Raw genomic sequence first — 25,334 nt, 5'->3', positions numbered from 1 at the left:
GGCCGGCAGGTGAAGCCGCGGGGCTGCGCGGCTGCGGGCACCGGCTCCACCGCCGCTCGCTCGGCCTTGGCGAGCTGCTCCCGCGGGGGCCCCGCCGCCTCCTTCCCGCCGGGGCCGGGGGTCTCCGCGCCGCCCCCGCCGGGCCGCCCCCGCCGCCGCTCCCGCCCCGCGCCGCCCGCGCCGCCCTGCAGGGGGAGCCGCTGCCGCCGGGCTGGCCGCGTGCTGCGGCGGAGGGCGCCGCGGGGCGGGAGCGGGAGCGCGAGCGGGGCGCGCCGGGCGGGCCGGCACCGGCACCGCCACACGCCTCCCGGGCGCGGCGGCGGAGGCGCGGCCGGAGCGGAGCGGAGCGGCGCCCCCAGGGCAGGTGGGTGATGCCGGCGTCGCCGCGGCTGGGCTCCGCGGTGAGGGGCGGCGGGTGGCCGGGGTGCAGCTCTCGGGGCGGAGCGGAGCGGGACCTCCCGGCCGGGGCGGGCTGCGGGTCTCGCCCCGCTGCCTCCTCCCGCCTGGGCGGTGCGGGCGGCCGCAGCGCCCCGCTGGTGCATCCCGAGCCCGGCGGTCGCCGGTCCGGGGAGCCGCTGTGGGCGGCTCAACTTGCCTCGCGTCCTTCGCGGTGTCCGCGGCAGCCCCGGTCCCTCTGCCGTGGCTCCCGCGAGTTTTAAAAGTGCTCGCCGGCTGCCCTTTCGGTACCGCCTAATCCCCTGCCCCAAGACGGGGGCGATTTTTCTTTGCCACCGCTTTCCCCTGTCCCGGTTTGGATGGGTTTTGTCACCCTGCGGCCGGTGCTCTTCACACCGTGCTGGTTCCCAGCTGTCAGCTCCCCAACACACCCCCACACGCTGAGATGTTTGCTCCACGGATCTTCCTTCAAACATCAAGCGCTGGACTTTGTCCCCCTGCACTCAGCCAGCCGTCTAGCCCTTCAGCCGATATTTGTGCTTCTGCTTTATCGTAAAATAGTGATTCCATAGAACACCGTACATCCTGTAAACTTCTCTGTAGTGTTTAACAAAGGAGACGGACTTCCCTACAGAGATTTCCATGCACTTTGCAATCACGCTAAGGGAAAAAGGGCAGGAACTGAATAGATAGCATTGAACCCGTGCGCAATCTTATCCCACTCCTGGCCCCCAAAAGCCCCGACCCCACCTCATCTGTGCCAAGCGACTGAAACCGATTTTTGGTGATGTCTCTTCCGCTGTGCTTGGGAGCATTCTGAGCCATGGTACCCAGCGAGTATGTTAGTGGAGCTGCTGGTCACAGAGCGACCTAGTGCCTCTGTGCTGGGGGCAGAGGGCAGATGAAGGAAAGGGGAACAGGCTGAAAGGTGCCAGTTGTCTCCAGAGCTGTTGGGAGGATGCGTGAAAGGCCTTTCAGCCCTGGCAGATGGGGCTCCAGCTCGGCCGGGGTGACCTGCCCTCCGGGAGGTGCAGACAGCCCATCCTGGACAGTGCATTAGGCTGCAGGTGTGTTGCTGCTGTGGATGTGCTGCTGGGTGGTGCCCTCACAGGGGATGCTCCCGGGTGGAATATTTTCTGCGTGATCATTTGCGTGGTCTAAGAGTCACCACAGTTGTTCTAATGCTCTTTTATGTTCTGGCGCGGTATGAGCTTGGGCTAAGTTTTGAGCGCAGAGACATTCCAGGCTTTGCTGTAGCTTCAAAGTAGTAAAAGTGGTCGAGCACCCTCTTCAAAACTGCCTCTTGCAGAGGGCCCACAGACGAGGCGGGAAGGGTTAACTTAAAGAGAACATGACTCACTTGGTAAATAGCAGTTAATAGAATTGCCATAACTACTTAAAATTATTTTCCTAAGCAGATGGTCAGCTACTAGATAACTCAGTCTTTGGATGTATTTGTTTCCAGGTTTCTTATCAGGCTCGTAAGTCTCAGACCCGTGTAACTCAAGAAGTGTAGTAATTGATAAATTCAGACTTCTATAGGAGAGAAACTAACAGAGAGAAAGTAAGTGTGGCCAGCTCCTGCTGTTAGAGAGACACCCCCCAGAGCAGATTGCCCAAGTGAAGTACGAAAAGATTAGATAAAATGAGCAATGGGGGTGTGAGAAATATTTCAATTGAATTAGATCTGTGGAAGAAATACCTTCTTTCGAATCTCAATAAAAAAGTCAATATAAATGTGATCACATATCACAAAAATACTATGAAAATGAAATCTTGTCTAATGTGGTAAATGGATTAAATTCTGAATTAACCAGGAAAGCTATGAGCCTCTGAGTTTGTAGAGAAAACACGTGGATACAAACGGCAAACATGTACGTGTGTATATAAAATAAAAGTGACCTGTTCCAGGGTGCGAAAAAAAAAAAAAAAAAGGCAAGCAGGTCTCCTTTTTAATGCTGTTCATCTGGTACATTTGTAATTTACATACGTACACAATCTGTCTCCCTTTCCATAAGTATTTTTATACATAAAAAATAGAATCAGCATCATCCTGTGCCAGGTCAGGAGATGTCAGGCCTGTAATGATGTTTTTAGCCTCTGTCCTTCTGTCAGTTGGTGCAAAAGGCACTGGAGATGTGAGCTGAAAAGCCTTCTGCCAGGTCTCCTATGTTTGCATTTCTATTTTTGCTGATATTTTAATAGGATGTTTCCATAAGGGCTGCTGGCACTATTGCATTTGCATGTAATCAACTTTTGAAAGCCATTCATATTTTTTGTTTAATCTTCAATAACGGATTTTGTGTAGAGCCATGACGTTAAGCCCTCTTAAGGACTACTGGGAATAGCTCAGTCCAGCAGGAGACTGGGAGGGACTGTTCTGAAGCTTCACTCTTCCTTTCAGTTGTGTTTCTCTGAAGGGTCTGGGCTGGCTGGCGGAGGACGTCCCCTTCGGGCTGGACCCTGGCGGCTTTTCCATCTGGTGTGGAGGGAAAACCTCCCCCTGTACCACTTCCTTTCAGCCGGGGTGACTGATGGCTGTGTGATTTCTCGTCTATACAGGATGTTTAAGGCTTCACAGATTTTCCACCAAAACACTTATTTTCACTATGCTTCAGCTCTTCGCTTTGGTTTGACATTTCCACCCACGTTTTCACATGTGAAATGGGGCAAGGCACAGTGTGGTTGAGCTCTCGCCGAGTTCTGCTCAGCTGTGAGTGAGGTGTTTTCCATCCAAAGGCTGGTATCAGCACCTCTCTTGGTGTCCTTCAAAGTTCGTCCTTGTCTTCAGCTGGAACAGATTTCAGTTCTTCTTGTTCATTCTCTCCATCTGATCTGGATGGTGAAATGTCTCTATGTCCTTCATTGTTTGCTTTCCATCTGAAAACAGAGATGGACTATTAAAGCTTTCCTTTTTGTTGGACTCTAAATTAAGAACCAAGAGATCTTGAGGTGTGTGTTAAGGAGTCAGGGAGGATTCTTACAAGTCGATGGAGAGTTACTCCCTTTCACTGCAGTCTGATATTTCGGACCAGAAAACTCGGTTGCCTCATGGATCACCTTCAGGTTTTGCCTCAGTGCAAAACATCACAAGCCTTAGCAAAGCAATTTGCACACAACAGCACCAGTTCTTTGCCTCTCTGCTCATTTTAAAAAGGCAGAGAAGGTTGTGTACTTAATGAGATGCTCATGTAGCTGGGTATTGAGGTTTAGTCTGTTAGGGGTAAAGAACCGACAGCATCCTGCCTTGGGAGGGCAAGAGGATCTGGACAGGTACATGGAAGGTGGTTTAACCTCTGAAGGCTTCAGTTTCCTCTATAGAACTGGAAGATTCTCCCCTCACAAAATTTGCATCTGTGTCAGGAATAGTTATTTGTTGTATCGCACTTCTTTTTTTTCTGAAGTAACTCTCTGTTGGACAGTAACTCTCAGAATGGACAGATGGCAAATACAACTCTCAGTTATGGAAAATATCCTCAGGAGGTACTTCGAGGTCATCTAATCCATGCTTCTGCCCAGAGGCAGGATCAGCTGTGCTTTTGCCATTCCTGACAGCTATTTCTCCATCCTAAAGACCAGCAGTGGAGACTCCTTGCTTCGCTGGCATGCAGGAAACACCCCAATGTCCAGCTGAAACTTCTGCTGTAACTCATTCCTCATCCTGGCCGCAGTGAGCAACCCACAGAGGATCAGCAGAGAGTATTTAGAAGCGCTTCAGCGAATGCACATATTTGGTAAATGTGAGTGAATAAAGATGTGATCTCTTTAACTCCTCAACCTGAGTTCTGTAAGGAGCAAATCAGACAAAACCTGGCTACCTCGTGGCTGGAGATCTGCCGTAGCGTGGGAGGGACAAGGTGGGTAGGCTGTGCTGCAGCTCCATGGGGTGATGCAGTTGCAAAGTTAGGAGCACGTTGTTGGGTAAATGCACAGCGATGAGGTTATGAAAAGAGCTGATGAACCACTAAGTGCTTAGAAGAATTCAAAGAAAAGCCAAATGCAACAAGATGGCTTCTGTAAAAATTACGTGTTCAGGTTGATCACTGCTGTTAGGCAAAAGCGTTAAGAGTGCTGCAGCATGTGTTTGAGCGCAGGCTTTGTCCCTTCCTGCGCACGGCGCCTGGGGCTTGATATGGGAGCTATAAACAGACATCTAGCGCTATGTGAGACATCCTGGTGGGGCTGGCAGAGATAGGATAGGACCTGAGGGTGGTGTGTGCCTTTCTAAAGTGACAGCAGGGGCTCAGGCGATAGCTTGAAGCACTTTAGACCTCACTAGTCACTTACACTTAAGCAACTAACTCAAACCTTATCAGTTTAGTTTATGGCTTGTTCTGGAGAAGGATGCTTTTCATCACTGGGCCTGTTGGTTGATTATTAAAACCAAAAATTACCAGGTAGCATAAAATACAGTATCTCTTATGTAAAATATATGCAAATGCCATTGTAGAAAATACACAAGAGCAGGAGTACTGGAGCCTCTTTGCCCACAAAGCAGCAGTAAAACTGGTGCCAGGAAGGCCACACTTGACATTTTATGTATGTTTTGGGGCTTTTATTGGTGGTTTTTTGCTTTTTTATTTTTTGAAGAGTGAGTGTCCATCTCTTGCCCGCTGTAATCATACAGCATTTCAGGCCCAAATAAAGTAATTTGTTACAACTACAAGTGCAGCAGGGGAAGGCAAAGTTTGAAAAGTAACGACAGCTCCAAGACAGATCGTATTTATCTTGGATGGTAAGTCAGGGGTTGCATGCAGTAGGTTTATCACTATCTGACAGGTAACAAGATAAAGCCCAGGTGCTATGCAGGGATGCGGAAAGACCTGAAACAGAAATAAAGAATACTTTACATAGCATTTTTAGGGAACATTTGCAAACAATGCATCTGAGACAATGGAGAAGTTGGCAGGGAGTGAAACTTCTTGCAGGGATGTTTAGAGCCAGGGACAGGGGGAGGGACAGGCATATAGGGGATGAAGGAATCTTCCTGTCCCTCTCTGATACAAGGAGAGGAAAGGGGGTTTTCCTGAAGCTTTGGGGACGTGACGAGTGACATGCTGGGCTCCTGTGTGTATGTTGATTAGCATTTGTGATTACACTCAAATCCAGGGTGGAAGGCACTCGGCCATTCTCAAGAGGCCTCTAGTACTTGCCGATTGGGGCTGTTTTATCTGCTGGCTGGCTGAGATACAGCGTTCTCCGTCTCCCCGTCCCCCGTGTTTATCCCAGGTGACCCTCATGGTGACAGTTGTGGCTCCTTGTTCGGCAGCTCTTCAAGGAGGGCCAGGAGAGGGATCATTTGCTGGTGGAGCCATTCAAAGCTCAGCTGAACCTGAGCCACCATCAGCTGGGGGTCACATCTGCGTATCTCTCCAGGCAGAGTCCCTCCTGCGTTTGAGTGAGTAATGCTTTTCAACAGAAGGAGCTGTAATTTGGTCTCATTCTGCTCTTTTAACGTGTCCCCTTGGGAGTGGTGAGGTTTGCACTATTTTCCCTGTTAGAAGTTTCTTTCCTCATTTAGTATTCAGACCTCAGTGTACCTCCCTTTTTTCTCCTGGTTTTGCTTCTTTGAAGCTATTTTGTTCTCCTCTCACACTATTGTATTCTCTTCTTTATTCTTGTCTCCCCTTCCCCTCCTCCTTTTTTTTTTTCTTTTCTCACTAGAGTAGTGAAAATGTTTCTGCTCTCTTTGCCTGTTCTGTAATGTTGGCTTGTTACCCACATCTCCCTTCTTGCACTGGGAGAGTCCTCTACAAACTGACCTATCATTTTGGTTATTGAGGTTTCCCAGAATAGGGTTGTCAGATCCTGGTATGAATCAGTTGTTGAGGTTAAAGAGTTAGAGGAAATAGTCTGTTAAATATCATATTCTGTGGTGATAACAGCTTTGGTTTCAGTATGGGATCCATGTAATTGGGCACAGGCTGGGATTTTCCATAGGAAACATTCTTCAGGATAAAAGATAGCGAAGAGGCATGTGGCTCTTTAATACGATCTTCAGAAGAGAGGCACGTGATTGAAATTGATTTGAATAATTACAGTTTCCACATACGTCCGATCCACAGATCAGTGCCCAGGTTCAATGGCACGATGGAAAATAACATCAGACTGACTTGGGCTGGCACCAGCACCATTACAGTTCCTGGAGCATGAGTGGGGAAGCACGTTGACTTCTTTAAAGTTTCTCAAATGTCCAGCAGCCTGGAGTTTTGGCAAAAAATGACCTGTGCTAATGGCTACCTAATCAGGGGTTCCTTAATATACCCTGATTCCAAAAAGTGCATCCCTCCCAGAAATCAGGCCTCTTTAGCTGACTTGTTAAGATCGAGGCACCTAACTTTGTCAAACACCTAAAAAACGTTAATCTTTTGGTTTATGTCGTCCTCTGCCTTGCTAAATGCTGATCCAAAGTCTGCTTGACTATCATCATTCATTTAGGGTTATAACATGGGTAGACATAGAGGATTCTGGCAGATTTGATGTAGTTATGTGATTGTTTTTCTCTGGTACAACTGTACGGTGTCAGCTCTCGCAGGATATAGAAAGGTAAGAAGCTGTATTCACGGACTGAAGACTGGAAAGAGGATTCACTGACAGTTTTTATTGTCTTTTCTACCCTGTTCCTAAAGGGAAATCTTCCTTTTCCTCCATGTAGCCACAGTACAGTCTAGCTGTATCATTCCGCAGGCAAGAGATGGACACAGTCCACTTGGGAGAAGCCACCCTAAAGGCTTGGAGATGTCCGTTCTGGGCACGTCCCTGGGATCCATCTCTGCTTGACTAACATCTTGTGTGGTTGGAGTCAAATGCCGTCGTCCCTAAGGAATTTTCCTTTGGAGTCTTTTTTGGTTTATCCTTCTTCAGCAAGGTGTGAGGATCGTGGTTGTGACGTATTTGCTAAATGATTGCAGGTTTCTTTACAGCTGGAGTTCTTTATGATCTCTTATTGTGCAGAAACCGTAGGATATCTTAAGTTCTCATAGAAATGTGGTAGAGGTGACTGTATTGTAGCAGGGTGCTCGCTGCTGCTCTCCCTGCCTTTCTGCTTCCTCTAGACAAGTACACTGACTCATAAACAACAAGTCTGGTAAAATGTCTTCTAAAGTTATTTATGAGTAGCTCCTGGTTCTTCAGTGCAATGATTTGGTGTAGAAGGAGAAAACCCGGTGAGTAGTAATGTCTTTTTCACCAGCAGTTGCATGCTCTCCACTCCAGAACATCGATGTCTCTGGCCTGAGCAGGCAGAGGAGGAAGCAGGCAGAGGTAGCAGGCTGTTACTTGTCAGCGGATGTGCTTTTACCACAGCACAAGGACTTAGGAAATGAAGGAAGGACTTTGTTAGAGTCCTCAGAGCACCAGCTAAACACTGGGAATTTGCGATCAGTAAGCAGTGACACCAGAGAGTTCTTAATAGATCAGATTATAATCAAGGGCTTGAAGAAAAAAAAATAAATGTCACTTGGAGTACCTCTAGAAAGGCTTGTATTGGCATGGCTGACTGTGATAGTGAAAATGCAAGTCACTTGGCAAGAGTGACAGAAGTATGGTGCAAGTCATAGCAAAGAGAAGAGGGAGGGACAAAGTAAGGGCATGTGGCCTCAAGGCATCAACAGAGCATCAACTCCTCCTTATCCACAGAGGGTGGCAGAGACCTAAAAATGTCTTAAATAGCTTTGAGACTGAGACAGAAACGCTAACAGGATGAGGAGGCATGACACAGAGCAAATAAGTATTAGCAAGTCAAAGTACATACCTTAAAAAATGGAAGAGGGAAAGTTGCTGGAAACAAACCAAGGAGGCATAAAATTTGTTATTGTGGCTTTTGCCTGCTTTTGGGATGGGCACACACCACCAGCATTGTCTCTCTGAATGCTTTTTCATTGGTAGCTGATGAACTGAGGTGAAATAAGTGGGATAAAACATACAGCTGCACAGCCTGGGAGTGCAAGGGGCCAGGACACACCCTGGGGCATGGGAGGAAATGGGGCTTATTGCGTTGGCTGAAAATCAGCGGGTATTGCAAGGCACAGGGAGCACGTGGTTGATCTCTGTGACCGAGCCAGCAGGGACCAGTCCATACGGAACATATGGCAGTCGGTGAGGCTGGGCTGTGCCGGGCAGAGGGTGGGGGAGCTCTGGGGGTGTTCGCACGGGCTCTGCGCCCGTGTCAGCGGGGCAGCCCCTGTGGAGCTCCGGCTGAGCGCTGCCGCTGTGGCACTGCTTGAAGTGATAAGAGAAGGGAACAGCTTGGGGAGGAAGGATGTGATGAGCTGTGTTAGCAACCCAATGGAGGCTCAACTGCTTTTTGTTCCGTGGGTGCCTGTGAGTCAAACCACTTGGGCCGTAATGGGAGCTTCATGGTGAGTCCTCAGTAATAACCCTTGCTCGGAGGGGTCAGCATGTGAGCCAGGGATGAGCTCATGTGGTGACACAGCTTTGCTTTGGCTCAGAGGCAGGTAGAATTTGCTCATCTCTGTTCAAGTTGGACGGTGCCTTCGTCAGGATAGGGAAGGACAGCTGGGGAATCATTTTGAGTTACATGGAGAGAGACGGAAAGAGTTCTATTCCGTTTGCTGCAGAAGACGGGGTGTTGGTTGACCTGGTACAACAGCACTCCCTGCACTGCAGTAGAGTCAGGTTTTGTTTCACTGGCAGAGCTTAGGCAAACACCACTTGCAACCTGCAGAAGGACAGTGCTCAGAGGAAAGGGAGCAGGGATCACAAGGCCTGGTGGAGAGCAAACCTGTAGTTAGAGAAGACAAATAGGATTTGGGAACAACAGGATGAAAATGCAGGAAAATGAACAGATGTACCAAATTCTCAGCTGCATGTCTGGAAACTTCATATAGAAATGAGAGGTGAAGTCACATCTGGAGAGAAGTCTACTCCATTATTTTAAAATATACCAGAATGGATGCATTAGCAATATGATAAATATTTTCAGAGCAAATTCCTCCCTGGCCTGTATTCCTCGGTGGGTCACCTCTTCTTGATATCCTGTTTCCTCATTGTTCTTATTTTGTTCTTCAGGGAAATGCTCCTTATGTATGAACACAGCTGGCTTTAGTAGGGCTGTGGGGAGGCAGAGTTTGCTTTTGAGTTCTTCCCTCACACAGAAAAGGAAAACCTGGCTCCTCAGAGACATTGTGCATGATATTGGCAGTATTAACTTGTTTCTGGCCAAGGTACATGGTTTTAATTATGCTTTTTTTACGTGACTGTCTTATAAAACCTTATCCAAATACTCTTATTTTTTATTTTTGGAAACGCCACTATAGGTAATCATCAATCCTGGATACAAATGGTTTGCTCAAAAATCCAACGTGTTTCTGCACCTTTTGGCAATATATTGTGATGCCTGCTGCCCAGTGAGACTTTACTGGCTGCAGGGGAACCTTTTTCCTTTTGTGTGTTTGATCTGGCTTATTTAACTGCTGGTCATTCAGCCTTACTTAGTTTTGCCCTCCCTGGCTTTTTGTGACCATTAGAATGAGAATAATTACTGTGAGGTTTTTTTTTTTCTTGCTTTTAAACATTTATAACATCCACTTAGGATAAAAGAAATGGTCAAATGCATTCTGTTCTAGTCTTCCGCTACTGCAATAAAAATTAATCCACTTCTAGCACTTGGAGGGCAGAGGCAAAGCTGAAATATTGGTTTTGGATTAGCCATTCCTATTAGCCAACCCATCTATGTTATGACCTTTGCTTGTTGTCCAGTGGGGTTTTGGTTTTGAGGGCATTTTTGGTTTGGGATTTTTGTATAGGGTATAAACAGGAAGAGAAGAGAAACACGGGACAGGTTTCAAGGGTATGGGTTTATTATGCTTTTTGTTGCTGTACTGCTGCAGCAGTATGAGTGTCTCTAGTAATCCTCTAGTCACTAAAGCCTTACACCCAGATTCATCATGCTTGTTCTTGCTGAGAGCATAGCCTCCCTTTTTGGCCTGGACTGCAGCAGAGGTGGAAACATAAAGCAGAAATGTTGTCCTTCTTCTCCATTTCTGAGCTGATGGACAAAGATCAGGAGCAATACAGATCTCCAAAGAGCCATTTCTTTTGCTTTTCACGGGTACATGGAGTGAAGGTTTTAAGTCTTGGAGGGCTGCTGCTTTCCTGTAAAAGGGATTAGACCGAGTTTAGCAAAGCTGAAGCCCTCATATTTTATTCGGTATTTCTGGAGAATTTGCAAAGCCAATCCAGAAACCTTGTTACCCCACTGTGGGGTTTACACTGGAGGAAGACTTCACTCCCGGGTGAGACAAACTCTGTGCTTCAAAAGATCCTTGGTGCTACCATGGCTTAGTGGGCAGATGATGTTATGGGTAAAGTCTGAAACGATCCTCTGGAAGGGTCAGACTGCCATGTGGAGCCCCTTGATAGAACAAGGATTTCCAGACATCACCACATTCTGCACTTGCAGGGGTGTCCACACAGGCAGGTGTGCAGGACATTGGGCGTCTGTGACTCCAGGGAAGGCTGAGGGAAAGTGCAGGTGCTGCAGGTACCTGAGAACCAAGAGCACGGTGTGCTGATAACTTTGCCTGCTTTGTTTCACTTGTATCCTTTGTTAACAAAGAGCACTCTAGAGGGAAATAGTCTATTATTAATATTTAATTTCCTCCTATTACTGTAAGCAGATGACCTAAAAGATCATTTACACAGCAGCCAATAATAAAGCAAATAGGGGAACCAGAAAAGGTATGTCTTGGTGAGATGGGTGATGCCTCCTTCCTCCTCTCTTTCCTGCCCCACCCAGCCACATCTCTTCGTGTTCAACAGGAGGCAGGAGGAGGATGCTCTGGCAGTCAGGGGCATGGGGAGCAGTCAGGGGCATGGGGAAGCCGCTCTGTGTGAGGTATTCACGAAACGTCGAACTTTAGAAAGGAAACTGTTGAGCAACTCAGAAAAGCGCTGCTGCTGCCTTTCCTATCATTCTCCCCAAAAGGACAGCTGTTTTCACTATGTTTTACAGCCTGAGTTGTTTTGCAAATTTGTGTACTGCCTGTGAGCACATTGACTCATTTATTGTGACTTAATCCTCTAAAGAAATGGGGAGAGTCAAGATTTCTTAGAGTCTTTGATTTAGAAGATAGGGAGATTGAATTGATAGGGAGTTGAAGGGATTTCAAAGAGAGGATAAAAACTGACAAGCATCTCCCCCTCCGGGCTTTGGAAAGTAGGAAACAAATAATTTAGCAGCACCAATTTTTCTGCTTACAGCCGTTTGCGAATTCAAGGGTTTCCCTAAGGGACTTAGACAATCTGTACGTGGCCAGTACCTGGGAAGGGTCATGTTGTCAAAAGGAGATGCTAGATTGTGATCTGTGGAATGAGCCTTGATGGAGCCTCCCCCCTGGCCTCGTGTGCTGCCTGCTGCCTCGCTTACCCTGAAGCAGACCAGGAGAAACCAAACCTCTCTGGAGCTGGGGGACGCTGCAACCTGTCACCTACGTGCCCAGAGACTGTCCTGGGTGCCCCGAGGGCTGCTGATCCCTGGGAGATTTTGCTGATATCTGGGAGTGACTGTCAAACTGAAGCGTCACAGACATCGTCATCCGTGTCAGCCCGGCACGCGGAGCAGATGGTGTGTCTTCTCCGTACCAGTGTGGCAGAGCACAGACGTCCAAAACTGGGAGACCTGAAGGGGCCAAGAGCAGGAAATCCAGTTATTTGAGGTGGGTGATTTGAACCAAGGAGTGGCCAAGGGCTCACCTCGATGCTTTTGGTGCTCAGGAGAGAGTAGGGGCAACACCTTAGTCCAAAGCCAACTGGAGATGCCAAACAAAAGCTTGCTTAGGCTCCAGGAGCAAATTGCTTCATGGGAACGTGCTGTTCAGATGCTTTATTGAATTTTTCAAGGAGTAGTTTTTCATTGGGGCTGAAATAGGAGAGAGAACAGAGTGTTCCAAGTCACTAAAAATGAACAGAGCAACAGCTTTACAGGTTTGTGAGTGGCAAAAAAGGTTTATTTAATAATGGGGAAAAGGCCGGAACATAGCCCAGGGTGTCAAGAAGGAATTAATCCAATTAACAAAATAAAACACAGGCTTAAGAAAAAAATACTAATTGTAACTGTCCAGCAGGTTGCGTGATACAGGTAATTTTTCTTAAGTTTCAAGAAGCTTGCAATATTGATCCCTCAAGGGCTTGAGATATTAAATATACACTTCCCCAGTGAGTAAAGCAGATTGTTAATTAATTTTGTCTTGTCATGCCTGGTTGCTGAGCCTTTGGGTCTTGCACGACATAGATGATGCTGTAATAAATTTTGTATTGCCTCTGGATATATGTCTTCTTCCCCACATGGTCTGTATTTCATTTTGTCCCTGTGCAGTAAATTTCTAGCAGTATGAGCAGAAAGACAGAACCTGTTCCTCTTTTAAAGCAAGTCGCAAATAGTTCTACAATTAAAGACTTGTTGTGGTGTTGGGTGAAAGCTCTAGCAGGCTGATGCTGCGAGAGATTTAACGAGGTAAGATGGGTGCTTTCGGGTCGCACATGGGAACCTCCCAGGTTGCGGCACGTTCTGTTGGTAGCAGGTGAGGCCTCTGATGTACTGGGGTTGTGTGGCTAATAATTGCTTTTTCTAACGTCAGTGGCTACTGCAGAAGCACTGACGCTGAAGCAGACACAAAATGTTGTTTTGTCACGGCTGGGACACCTGCTCAGCCCCAGTCATTTCTCTTCTGAGATGTGCTGGCTTTGCAGAACTTCCAGCCCATCTGAGAGCACAGAGTGGAAGGACATGTTGTCCTCTTTGGACATAACATCTCACAGATGGCTTCGGAATAAATGGCTGGTGCTTGGGTTGAAGAATCAGGCCACTGTTTGTGAGGTGAGATGGGAAACAAGGGACTAAGCAAATTCAGAGATAAAAAATTCAGATTTAACATCAGACCATGAAACAAACAGTTGAAGCAGCAGGTTAAAAGCTCTATTGTGTCGGAAAACAGTAGGTGATGTGGTCATTAAACTTCAGATTCCAGCATCATGCTTTTTCAGGATATATGCAGAACTGTAGGCAATTCCAGCTTTGTCTTTGTGCTGAAGATGAGCCATTGAAAGAGTCAGGTTAAAGAAAATGTATCTGGGATTAATATGGATTCATAATCCTACTAATGGAAGCTCTTAAATGGGGAAGACTATCCCAATAATTTCACTTTGATCCTCATCACTGAGGTATATGTGGCATGAATATGAGGTGCAAGAGCAACACAGCAGGACTTTACGTAAATCCTCCCAGCATCAGGATTAACATGACCAGTTCTCAGGCTGGCTCCTTTCCAAAAGTGGTTTCTTCGGTTCTTGAGGAGCTCGTGGGGGTGTTTATGGTGGTTTTATTTTACACAGCAGTAGTTTTGGCCCAGGTATGTCACAGAAATTTGCTAATTTTTTCTAAACTTGTCCCGACGCTGGAGTTTGGTCGTGAGCCAGACCTGCACGGAAACACGTGAAGATGTGAGGAAGCGGAGGGGTGCACGTCCCTGCTCCATTGCCGAGTGTTACCCTATTTCCGTCTCTGCTGCCATGACGCTGTGGGAAATGGGAGCTTGTACCCACTTCCGAGCCTCCAGGCACAGCCTCGTGTCCTACCTATGGCAGGGACACACTCCGTCTTTCTCGTACAGGCCTGTTTTGCCCACAGCTTCCTTTGTTTGGTTGTGGTTTGGTTTTTTTTTTTAGTCCTACTAGCTTCTTCCTGTCTTTTTTTCTCCCTTTTTTTTCTCACAGCATTGTTTATTTTTCATTTTGCTCTTTCTGTTTTCTCCACCTCCAGATTTTCTTTATTTCTATCTTCTATTCATTCTAATCCCTTTCCCTGGAAGTTCAGGCTGGGGGTGTTAGTTTTCGGTATCACTGCTTTGAAACAAACCTATTGGGATTTGTAATGGACAATCAGATGCTAGCAGAGTGAGGTAGAAGCATATCACTGACATCCCTGAAACTCAAGAAAGTAGAAGCAATCTTTAGGAGGCCAGTGGCAAAGCAGAGTTTCTGCTAAAGGAAGATAGACAATATAGAGACTTCTTGGGGTTTTTTATTCTTTACAAAAGGTTAAATGGATGATCTTTATCTTCCTCTTAATAGCTAGATTGCAAACTAATCTCTTCTGTTGATTTCTTCCGCATAAACCAAACAAAACACATAAGATTGCTGAAGGTGGAGAAAAACATAGGGTTTTGAAGCACATCCAAACCACCAAGAACCATTCACTTTCCTTTCAAATGCAGCATTAGCAATAGAGCTCTAAATCAATGAAAGGTCTAAAATTAGATTATATTCCTGAGATCAGATGTGAATCACAAGTTAATCATATTTTCTTTTATTATCACTGTCTTTACCCTTTCATTTTATCCTGAGAAATTAGGTTTCTGACTTGGAAACAGAGTCAACTGTGAAGGCATGAAACCTGCTGGGTCACCTGTGGATGTGGTCCCCAAAATCTTCTGGTTTGGAGGTTCATGTTGCATCTGAAACTAAGCTCAAATATAATAATTCAGCAGTTAGTGCTGTGTTTCTCCCCCAGCCCTCTGTTTCAAGTAGCTGTTTTCTTAATAAGAAAATCTTACTGCTAAAGCTTGTAAATAAGGTTTAAAACCCACTCTGGAAGTGACAGGGTAGGACAGCAAACGATTATCTCTTGACTGTGGAACAAAGCTCAGGGAACTTTATTCTCCAGTGCTATATTTTTAACTGAAACTGTGGTGAAATGCACCCGTATCTGAAAGCAGAGGTACGAGGCGACCTGCAAGATTAGTGTGCGAGTGAGGCACGCAAGCATGTGGGTGGTGTGTATCTGTTCATATGAAATGGCAGCTGTAGGGACTATGTTTCCTTGCAATGGCACCAACGTTAGTCCCAGACTTCATGCATGATACTGCAGGAACGTGAATGTATACCTGGGAGATGAGGTTGACATTGTGCCTGTGTGTGTGTTTCTGGGAGAGGTGTAGCTTGGTGGATGCGCTTCTAGCTGGTTGTAGTTGAAGAATGATGCTGACCTGAATCTGTGGACAATGCAGGTATAACAAATAAATGGTTCACTCATAGGATACATATTTACATGAATAAAAATGATGGTGTTGCAGGAGGGGGACCTGCAGAGACCCTTGCAGTGGATGTGCGTACTCAGCAGGAAAGTCCTCAAAGATGTCACTACCTGACATACCTCAAACTATCCTTCCTGCTGATCACGTTCCAGTATTTGTGCACTTGAAAGGAAGAGTGGGGATGGCAGTAGAGCGGTGACCACATGCGCCAGCAACATAACCCCCTTCCGAATGAAGGTTTGTGTCATCGCAGAGCAGCACGTTGGTGCAGCACACTTCTGTGGCCAAGTGCGCGAGGGTGGGCAGCACGTCGTGGCTCAAGCCTTGTGTTTGTGATCAGAGGGAGACAGGTGTATGTGGAAAGGCTCCTCCACCTTTCCTCTGTGCAGCCACAGCACTTGCCAAGGTGTAATTAGTGGGGCTCTCGTGTTTCAGGGCAGACTATTGAGCAGCTGCTGAAGTGCCAGTTCAGTTGGTAGCCTTGAAAACAAAACATCCCTTGTTTCTCATCACCGCTGTGAAATACTGCCTTCCTGAACCTTGGGTTTGGCCCTGCAGCTTTCAGGCTAGACAAAATGTGAGATTTTTTGCCAATGATGTATTCTTCTAGGTCTGTTTAATATCCGTTATCAATTTAATGTGCCACTTTAATGAGATTTTGCTTTTTCCATCTCCTCTGTAGAGCTGATTACTTAGCGTATGTGGTTGGTGTTTGTTTTTTTTTTCTTTAAAGGAAACTACAAAGTTTAGAAGTTGGATGTCTCCTTCAGCTGAGAATATTTCCCAAGTCCTAGCGGGAAAAGGTGAAAAAGAGAACTGGAGGATGTTGCTAGTAGGTATGTACATGACAGGAAGCCATGGCTAGCAGTGTGATTGTCAACAGGAAACAAGAAGTCACAGCCGATGCGACGCTGCCATACAATACACTTTCTGTGTCGTGTTACCTGCTGGACTTTGTGGTCTGGAGAGCAGTATATGTCTACGTGAGATATTCTCCTGTCCATTCGTCTGCTGGAGTATGAATTATTCTGCATCTGATTAATCCACTTGGCTGGAGTTGGCAAGCCCTGTTTTTTTTTTTCTTGACACCTGCTGCTGTAAAGATCTTGAAGAGGTATGGAGAGAAAAGGGTGCGTGTGAGCAACCTTCACCGGCTGGCAGCTGAGTGCTCTTCAGACCCCAGGCAGCTTTGAAGTGTCTTGGCTGTTCAGTGCTCTGCAGATATGAACGCTGAGCTTTTCTGGCACGTTCTCACATTGGCCTGGTCGTTCTCACCATGCTAGTACATGGGAAAGAAGACTTCCTCTCAGACATAGCTTACATCATCCTGGAACTGGTCATTGCAGTGCTGGCCATCCTGGGGAACATCCTGGTCTGCTGGGCAGTCTATTTGAACAGCAACTTGCAGAACGTCACCAACTATTTTGTGGTGTCCCTGGCTGCTGCCGACATCGCCGTGGGCGTGCTGGCAATCCCCTTTGCCATCACCATCAGCACCGGCTTCTGTGCCTTCTTCTATGGCTGCCTTTTCATTGCCTGCTTCGTCCTGGTCTTGACTCAGAGCTCCATCTTCAGCCTCCTCGCTATTGCCATTGACAGAATCATTGCGATCCGCATACCCCTCAGGTAAGCAGGGGTTGGGCTGCGGGGCGGAGGGTTGTGAGGGGTGAACATCAGTAAAAACAGCAGGTCTGGAGATCAGTCAAGCAAGGAAAAGTTAAATGAGGATCAGCACTTCTTCTCTTGTAATTTGAAAAAACCTTTTCTATGTCTTGAAAGCTGCCTTGGCTGCTGGATATTTCTGGTTGGTTCTTTTTCCAGTTTTCTCTGTCCTCGTGTGGTGTGTGCCCACGGCATCGCAATGGCGCTGCCTAGGAGCTGCCATTCTGTATTCAGACAGGGTGATCCGGTAACCTCAGTAACCTGTGCTCTGAGCTGCAGCCAATGGCACCAGAAGGATCACTGTGGGAAAGTGGAGCTTTTAGCCGTTAGGTCAAGGCAGAGGCTTGTCCCAACCCAGACCTGCAGATGGTTTTTCCGTGGTCTCTACTCCAGAGTTTAAAGGAAGAAAAGGACATTTGCACTATTAGAGCTTGAAGGCTGAATACGAGCAGCTGCTCCTTTGTGTGCAACCAGGGAGGCTGACGTGGGACAAGGGGAAGTTTCGCCACATGCGCAGGGGCTGATACTCAGTTCAGGCTTCCAGAAGCACATTGTTGTCACAGGATATACCTGACCGTGGGTGCGAGACAGCGTAGCATGTTGTGGGCTGGGTCTGAATGCTGTGTGACAATGCCTTCTGTGAGCTCCAAAGATGTAGAGGAAGCCCCGGGAGAGGCCGGTGCAGGCGAAGTGTAGGAGTCTCCTTCCTTCCCGTCTTGTCCTTAGGAGGATGCAGCATGCTCTCAGGAATGGAGAGACTTATTTCCTATCCTGAACAAGAAATGTGGCAGCAAAAATGGAACAAATTTCTGATTGTTATGCTCTCAAGTTTGGGGTTTTGGACATCCTCACTCCTGTTGAGCTTAAATCACTTGTGTTGACCTGTGCAATTTAGTTTTGTCTCTTGTGAATACTTTGGTCATCCAGTACTTACGTCGGTTAACACAAACGTCCCGTTTAAAAATAGAAAGCATTCTTTTCCCTAGAGCCATGGAGATTACCTTTCCATGTGGACCAGCGCGGCACAGTCTTTCCTGAAGCCTGGCCTCAGCAAGCTTGTGCTGCTACAACATTACCGTTAATTGTTGGTTTCCAAACCTACAGTCATACCTGTTAAAGCCTCTATTTTTGATGTAATTGTAAGGAATAACTATTCCATTGCAGAGAAAACTCTCTCGATATTTGTTACCTATAAGTTGGACTGTCTACACTTTTCAACAGTTCTACATATAGATGGTTTCAGTTTATAAACCAAAATAATGATAAATGCTACAAAGAAACATATGTAGAGTAACCCTTGGAAGTTTGCCTCTGAAATGATTTCGAGAAGGGCTAATGTCTTTAAATCATCTCTTGTGAGCTAACTCTGAAGACGTCTGCTGACGGTTTAAGCGCTCTTATTGCTAGAGGGTGAGTTGACAGGAAAAAGATTTAAAAAATCTGGATTTCTGCCCATTTTTGAGGATATCACTGTAAGTATATTGTCTTGAAAATTTAATTTCCTGGAATAGCTCAGGTAAAGAGTCTTTTAGGGAAATCAGACTTCATCAGTGCTGGGCATGGTACTGGTTTTGCTATTTTGTTTTTGAACAAACAGTGCACACCCTCTTCTGCCCCAGAAATGCTGGAGTTGATTGGATGCAGAAACCCACAGGTAGATCCATGGGTTCCTCCCCCTCCTTGTCCTCTGCTGGTTTGTCCTTTCACAGTAGAAGTGAAGAACTTGTCAGTTGTGTTTCCCCTTAAGAATTTACGGATGAATAAGCATTAGATTTATAGCCTCGGACATGCTGAGAAAGTGAAAGCTGATTAGCTGAAGAGGGAAATGTGATATGATTCAGACAGTTCATATCCATATTTTTTTCTTTTCCTAATATCTGGTTGTCTCAAAAATGTGTCAAATCATTGGAAGGAAAGTTTTGCCACTAAAGGTGCAACGTTTTCACCCCATCCTTTAATACCTGTGAAAGCCTCTTTTCTCCTCAGAGGACAAGAAAGGTAACAACAGGCATTCCTAATGTTCATTAGATGGGTGCTCTGAAAAAATAATAATAAATCAGACTTCCTTCACTGCAGTGAAACCGAAAAGGGCCAAACCTATTTTTTCTTCTTCTTTTTCATTTTGACTGTTTCATGTCTGATTTGTCCTAAGGAAGGTAACCGCATATATCAGTGGATACACATGTGGATGTGTATTCCCACACAAATAAATTATCAGTATTAAGGAGGCAGAAGAGTACAATTTCTGATACTGCTTGGTTTGGGGCACCTTGTTACATAATTAGAGTTACCTTTGGAATTATTTTTCTGTGGATAAAAGACACTCCCTCCCACAATTATACTGAGGAAAGACATCTATATGTAATATTTTAAAATAAATTAAAACTAATTTGTGAATGTCTTATGGGTTCTGCCTTTCAAATGATTAATGCATTGTGTAGAACTTGAATAAAGCACTCCCAGGGAAGTGAGTCCGAGCTGTTTTTCAGTCTAGGTGTAAAATCCGAGCTGTGCCTCTAACGTGGCAGGTACCTGAAAACCTGCACTTGCTGATATAAACCCCCTGAGAGTTCTAAACAAAACTGGCTGCGAGTCTGAGCTCCAGGATGAAGTCATGAGCCAAGAACAATTGCCACTTTCCAGGCTCTTTGGTGCCAGCAAACGCCGGGCGGGCGCAGTGCCCAGCCACGTGTTCTGTGCAGGCTTTCCTGGTAAAGATACCCCCGTGGTGAAGGACGGGGAGCTCCCGTGTGCTGCAAAGAGAGGAGGCGTTTTTCTTCCTGTAGCCAAACGGAAAAGTTTTCTCAGGTTACTGCTTGCTCTGCGTGCTGGATTCAGGTATTCACCTGTGGCACGAATACTTACGCAGGTCACACAGTGCCAACTACAGTAACCTGCTGACGTGCAGACCTTTTCCTCTGATGAAAGTTGCTTTGGAGATGACTGGCTAAGCTGCTGGGATGCTTCTCTGGGAAAGCATTGCTAAGGTGCTGCTCCCTGACTTTTGGAACGTATTTATCTCACGTAGTTGTGATTGAAACTGCAGCTCTGAGGTGGCATTGGGATGCTTTTCTGCCAGCGGCTAGAGGAGGCGGGCATGAAGAAGTGGCTTCTCAAATTCTGGGGTAGGAAGAATAGGGGAGATAAACACGAACCCTGAATAAAGGATAGGACATGGAAGGGACCTTTGTGCTGAGAACAGTCTGTTTCAGCAGTTGCTTTAATTCTCTAGGGTTGCCTTCTCAAATGCTCATATATGAGCATCTGAATCAGTGAATCAAGGATTTAATGTTATATTGTCACTTTGAGCCATACCAGATTTCTTTCTTTCCCTGCTCACCATAAACCTTTTGACTTTATGGCAAGGATTTCCTACACATGCTCATGTTTGTGTCAAATAGGTTATGGGCAGATTCACCCTAATATGAAAGAAGAATAATGCGCTTCCTCCTTTGAACAAGCATGGGCATGGCTTTGAAAGCAGTGGCCCTTGTCTATGGCTTCATGGGCCAAGGTGGAACTTGCTGTTACCAAGGTTTTAGTCTGGAAGCCAATCATGCCACGAGCAAAAGAACAGAGCCTGCCCACCGTTATTGCTTCTGCTGTTCAGAGCCCTGTGCCCACCCATGGGATCCCTCCCTGCCCTGTCTCCGTAGCACAGACAAGCACTGCTGCCTGTCAGCAGCTGGTAATAGGGGAGAAAGTTTCTCGACTGAGAGTTTTGGGAATGGGTTGTTTCGGTGTTACATGAGAAGGTCTGGGTTTGGTTTCTTGCTCTGCCACAAGATTTCCCAGATCATCCAGGACTGTCAGTGTCTCTCATGTGACAGGGATAGAATATCCTCCCTTTGTCTTACCCTCTGTCACTGCAGCTGCCCGAGGTGTGGGCTGTTGAGTGGCTGCGTTCAGTGAACAGGGTTTTGTAGGCATTTGCTAAAAAACATTGAGCACTGGTGGAATTCACATCAAAGCCTAGTGGCCTCAATGCCAGTGATGCAGTAAGGGTGGCTGAAATGTGCTCCATGCATGGCAGAGCCATCTGCCCAAGATGTGCAGTGCGGTCAACCAGAGGTGAGTTTGGAAGACAAGCACTAGGCTGGCGGGATGCTGTGACAATAAGTTAGGCCAGTTCCATATCATGCAATGTGTGGAAAGATTTTACCATCTAGATGAGGACCCTGTGGTTCTTATATCAGACATTTCTTCCACCCGGCTTCATAGTTCATGAATCAGACTGGTGAGGTACTACACTTCCTGCAGGAATTATTTGTCTTGGTGACATAAAGAGTAGAGCAAGAACCCAGAAGCATCACACCCTCAGCCAGCTTACTTTAGGCAGCACAGCTGAGTTGTACATTCACCAAGGGCAGTGTTCTGGAGTCAGTTTGCCAGTCTGATGGTTGGGAGAGCAGCAGGGCAGGTGAAAATATTTTTGGGAAAACATTCATATTTTCATGTGTTTGCAAAAGTGGGTTTTCTTCTCTAGAGGAGTCAGGTGACCCTGTCCCCACACGCAACTCCACCACGCGTGTCCCTGTGCTCTGCACTAATGTTCCTTGTGTCTGGAATTTCTTGGGTAGAAGTTGTCATTGGTGTAGCAAGTCCAGTATTTCCAGGAAGCACAAGAACTGACAATCCAGTGCTGTCTGGACACATCAGACATGCTACAAAGTCACCTGCCAACTATGCAGAACATGGGCTGCAGGTGTGACCAGCTCCTTTCAGCTGGCTATGTCCCTGCACAGGTGCCAGCAACTCGCAGTATGATAGAATCATAGAATCATAGAATGCGACGACTTATTAATCACAGTACCTGTGATGCTTCCTGGAAGTCCTGAACTTACCATGCAGAGCTGTGGGATGCCAAGAGTAGCTTTGACCTGGTGCTGTGAGCTTAGAAAGATGCACAGACAGGTGCACAAGCTCTTCAATGCCGGCCTGGTGACATCTCTAAGTGGACAAAAGGAGTAAGTCCAGGAAAGTCCATCTGGACAATAACCCTACCCCAGCCAAGTCAGCCTGTGGTGTCTCCAGTGGGTCCCAGAAATCAAGCTCTCCCAAGTGAACGGACACTTCCCAGTGGGTACCTGGCCAACATAGTGCCACATCGGATGTGACGAGATGCTGTGAGCTTTCTCTTAACCCTTGGGGATACCGAGCAAGGCGTCATGGCAATGCACTCACTGGTAGGCTGGTAATTGCCACTGCCAGCACAACACACTGCAGCTGGAAGGCAGGAGGCTGCTTGGCCTGAGCGCTGTTCCAAAGCCTTGTGAAATTTCTTGCATGGGAATCCCCAGAGGGTAAGAGGGAGGGAGAACTGGCGGAGGGGGTGTTTGCCTGGAGCAGTAATGAATGTATTTTTAGTGGAAGGGAAGGGACATCTCTAGTCGTGGGATAACAGCTGCACAATTTCAAAATTCCTCTGACAAGATGTCGCCAATTCCAAGACTACAGGGTTTTGAAGGGTTTGTTTTGTTTTTTGTTTTTCCAAGCTCCAAGTGCCTTCAGCCAGTCTCTTGCTCCCTGAGTGTACTTTTCAAAGCACAGATGCTGTTTTGCTGTGTTGATGAGGTCTGAATGTGAGCAGTTCTCTGCTACCGTCCATGCTGTGCCCTTAGCATCCCCTAAGCATTGAGTAGGATCCACTACTTGCTGGAGAAACCTTTTTATCTCTCAGAATCATCTGAATCCCTCCCACATTTCTGGAAGGAGGATTTCAGTGTATTTGGGGTACTGGGAATTGTGTGGTTAGCTCCCTCACCCAGTTCCTCTTTCCTGATTTTGAAATACAGCTGAGGAAGGGAGACTCGAGCCTGCTGGGTCTCAACTGGAGCCAGGTTTTTCCGAGGCCCATCAGGAGGGATTTAAAGCACATGCGGGATCTCCATTCTGTACTGTGCCCAGCAAAAGCAGCCTCTCTGCTTCCCTGTCTTGAACTTACACCAGGATAGGAGCATGAACCTGTGGGAGTAACTATTTCATTGAGAGATGGAAATATTTCTGTGGCTTGTTGGATTATTTTTTTTTTCATGTTTATTTGCTGAGAGAATTCTGGGGACAGAGGGAGAAGGAGCATTGGATAAACACTGGGAGCCCAGCGCTACCGTTGTCCCATCACAGACACACAGGGTCAAGTACAGTGTGGGACCCACGCTGGACAATGTGGGAATCCAGCCATCTACTTTCCATGCCGAGCATTACCAAGGGAAGGAAATTGCATTGAAATGTTAAACGGTTGCCCTGATTTACATTTTTAGAGAGGAGAACTAGTGGAGTCAGCTCAGGACTTGCAGTAACCTGTGAGGCCTTGGGAACTGGCCGATATTTCAAACAAGCCAAGGTCCCCTGGCTGCACTGTCAGATTCTTACCATGTCGTTTATTGTCTCTTCCAACAGATCTTGGAGAATTTACTACTAAGAGCACTGGCTTCAGCCAGGCATGTCAATACCTCCACCACTGAAGTCCCCTTTGGGGTGTGCAGTGCAGCCCACAGCACACCTGTAATCAGAGCACTGTCCTCAACTTAATTCTTCCTTTCTGAAAAGACCTGGGCTCAGCTTAGCTGGGCTGGTGAGGAAAACTGCTGACTTGTCTCAGTTATTTAAGGAAGGTTGGTGGTGCTTATTGAAAGCGCCATTGTGAAGCAGAATGAGGTGCTGTGCAAGGCAATGCCAGCCTGGCTTCTGCAACTCAGCAGAATTTTCCTGGAGCACACCTGAACGTGGACACGGGGCTGATGCCACTGTGCCCCTGAGTTCTTTTGTGTCATTTGGCTTATAGATCTACGGCAAGACAGACCTAGCAATTCCGTGCCACAAGGCTGCTCCTTTGCCAGAAAGGAAGAACTACCTTAGCCTTCGGCAAGAGAGCTACGGTGGTCTTCATCGCCAAGGGTCAGAGCAGTGCTGTTAATTATCCAGGAGGCCAGATCTATGTGCATGACCAAGTGGGCTGGTGGAGTGAAGGAACACAGATGAAAACTGTGTTGATTTTCCGGCTTTTCTGTCACCTCTTCACTGCCTAAAGGAAAGGAGAGGCAAATAGGTGGCATACAGTGTCACCATGGAGTCCTTGCTGTGCTGTGTGAGTTCTGCAGAAGCAGGTGCTTTTCTTGCTGTCTTCTGGGCCATTGGGAAGCTGCTTGGGTGTCAGGGGCTTGTTGACTGATACTGATGTAATTCCCGTTTCCTCTGCTTTATAGGTACAATGGCTTGGTGACTGGCTCTCGAGCTAAAGGTATCATTGCCATCTGCTGGGTATTATCTTTCATCATCGGCTTGACACCAATGCTAGGGTGGCACAAGCGCTCCCAGATTGAAGAGCTGGGTTCCAATAAGTCCTCTCCCATCAACTGCAGCAACAGTATGGTGGTATGTCTCTTTGAGGCTGTGGTCACCATGGAGTACATGGTCTACTACAACTTCTTCGCCTGTGTGCTCCTGCCACTCCTCCTCATGTTTGGTATCTATTTGAAAATCTTCATGGCAGCCCGGCGACAGCTCAAGCAGATGGAGAACAAGATGGTACACGGGGAACGTTCTCGCTCCACTTTGCAGAAGGAAGTCCATGCAGCTAAGTCTTTAGCCATCATCGTTGGGTTGTTTGCAGTCTGCTGGCTTCCACTACATATTATTAACTGCTTTACCCTTTTTTGCCCAAATTGTGCCCATGCTCCCCTCTGGCTGATGTATCTGGCTATTATCCTGTCTCATGCTAACTCAGTTGTAAATCCTCTAATTTATGCCTACCGAATCAGGGAGTTCCGATACACCTTCCGTAAAATCATCAGCCAGCACATCCTGGGCCGGAAGGAGCCGTTCAAGGCAGGAACGGCCAGCTCTAGGACTTCCACTCACGGTGGGGACGCAGAGAACGCCAGCATACGAATCAGTGAGTATGCACTAGAGGTATACACCAATGGAGAGATCCACAGGGATCCTGAAAAGCAGGACTTAACCAAATGCAAAGCTGGCTTGGAATGGCACCAGAATGGAAATGCTCTGGATGTGGAGACAAACGGGCATCTCCCACATTCCTGCAAAAATGGGATTCTCTCAGATGCTTGCATGAACAGGGAGCTTCACAGTGAAGAGCTAATCAATGCCCAGGTGTCTTACTCAGATCTGGAAAGAGCAGCCTTCGCAGCAGCTGATGTTTCCTGATGAGACTTTTGAAGTCTTCCTGGTAGAATTATTTTTTTTCCATTGGTGACCTCTGCC

General features: G+C 46.9%; 1 protein-coding gene across 1 annotated transcript; it reads left to right on the top strand.

Annotated features, from left to right (window-relative positions):
• The first annotated feature begins 260 nt into the window (after positions 1 to 260).
• On the top strand, positions 261 to 25,334 carry ADORA2A (adenosine A2a receptor). The gene is made up of 3 exons (XM_065646664.1): positions 261 to 364; positions 16,183 to 17,075; positions 24,317 to 25,334. Exons 2-3 carry the CDS (start codon positions 16,726 to 16,728, stop codon positions 25,275 to 25,277), a joined length of 1,311 nt encoding a protein of 436 aa, XP_065502736.1. The 5' UTR covers positions 261 to 364; positions 16,183 to 16,725; the 3' UTR covers positions 25,278 to 25,334.

This window comes from Caloenas nicobarica, chromosome 16 (genome assembly GCF_036013445.1).
Source record: "Caloenas nicobarica isolate bCalNic1 chromosome 16, bCalNic1.hap1, whole genome shotgun sequence".
Lineage (NCBI taxonomy): Eukaryota > Metazoa > Chordata > Aves > Columbiformes > Columbidae > Caloenas > Caloenas nicobarica.
Note: the sequence above shows the minus strand (reverse complement) of the source record. Positions and strands in the feature narration are given on the sequence as shown.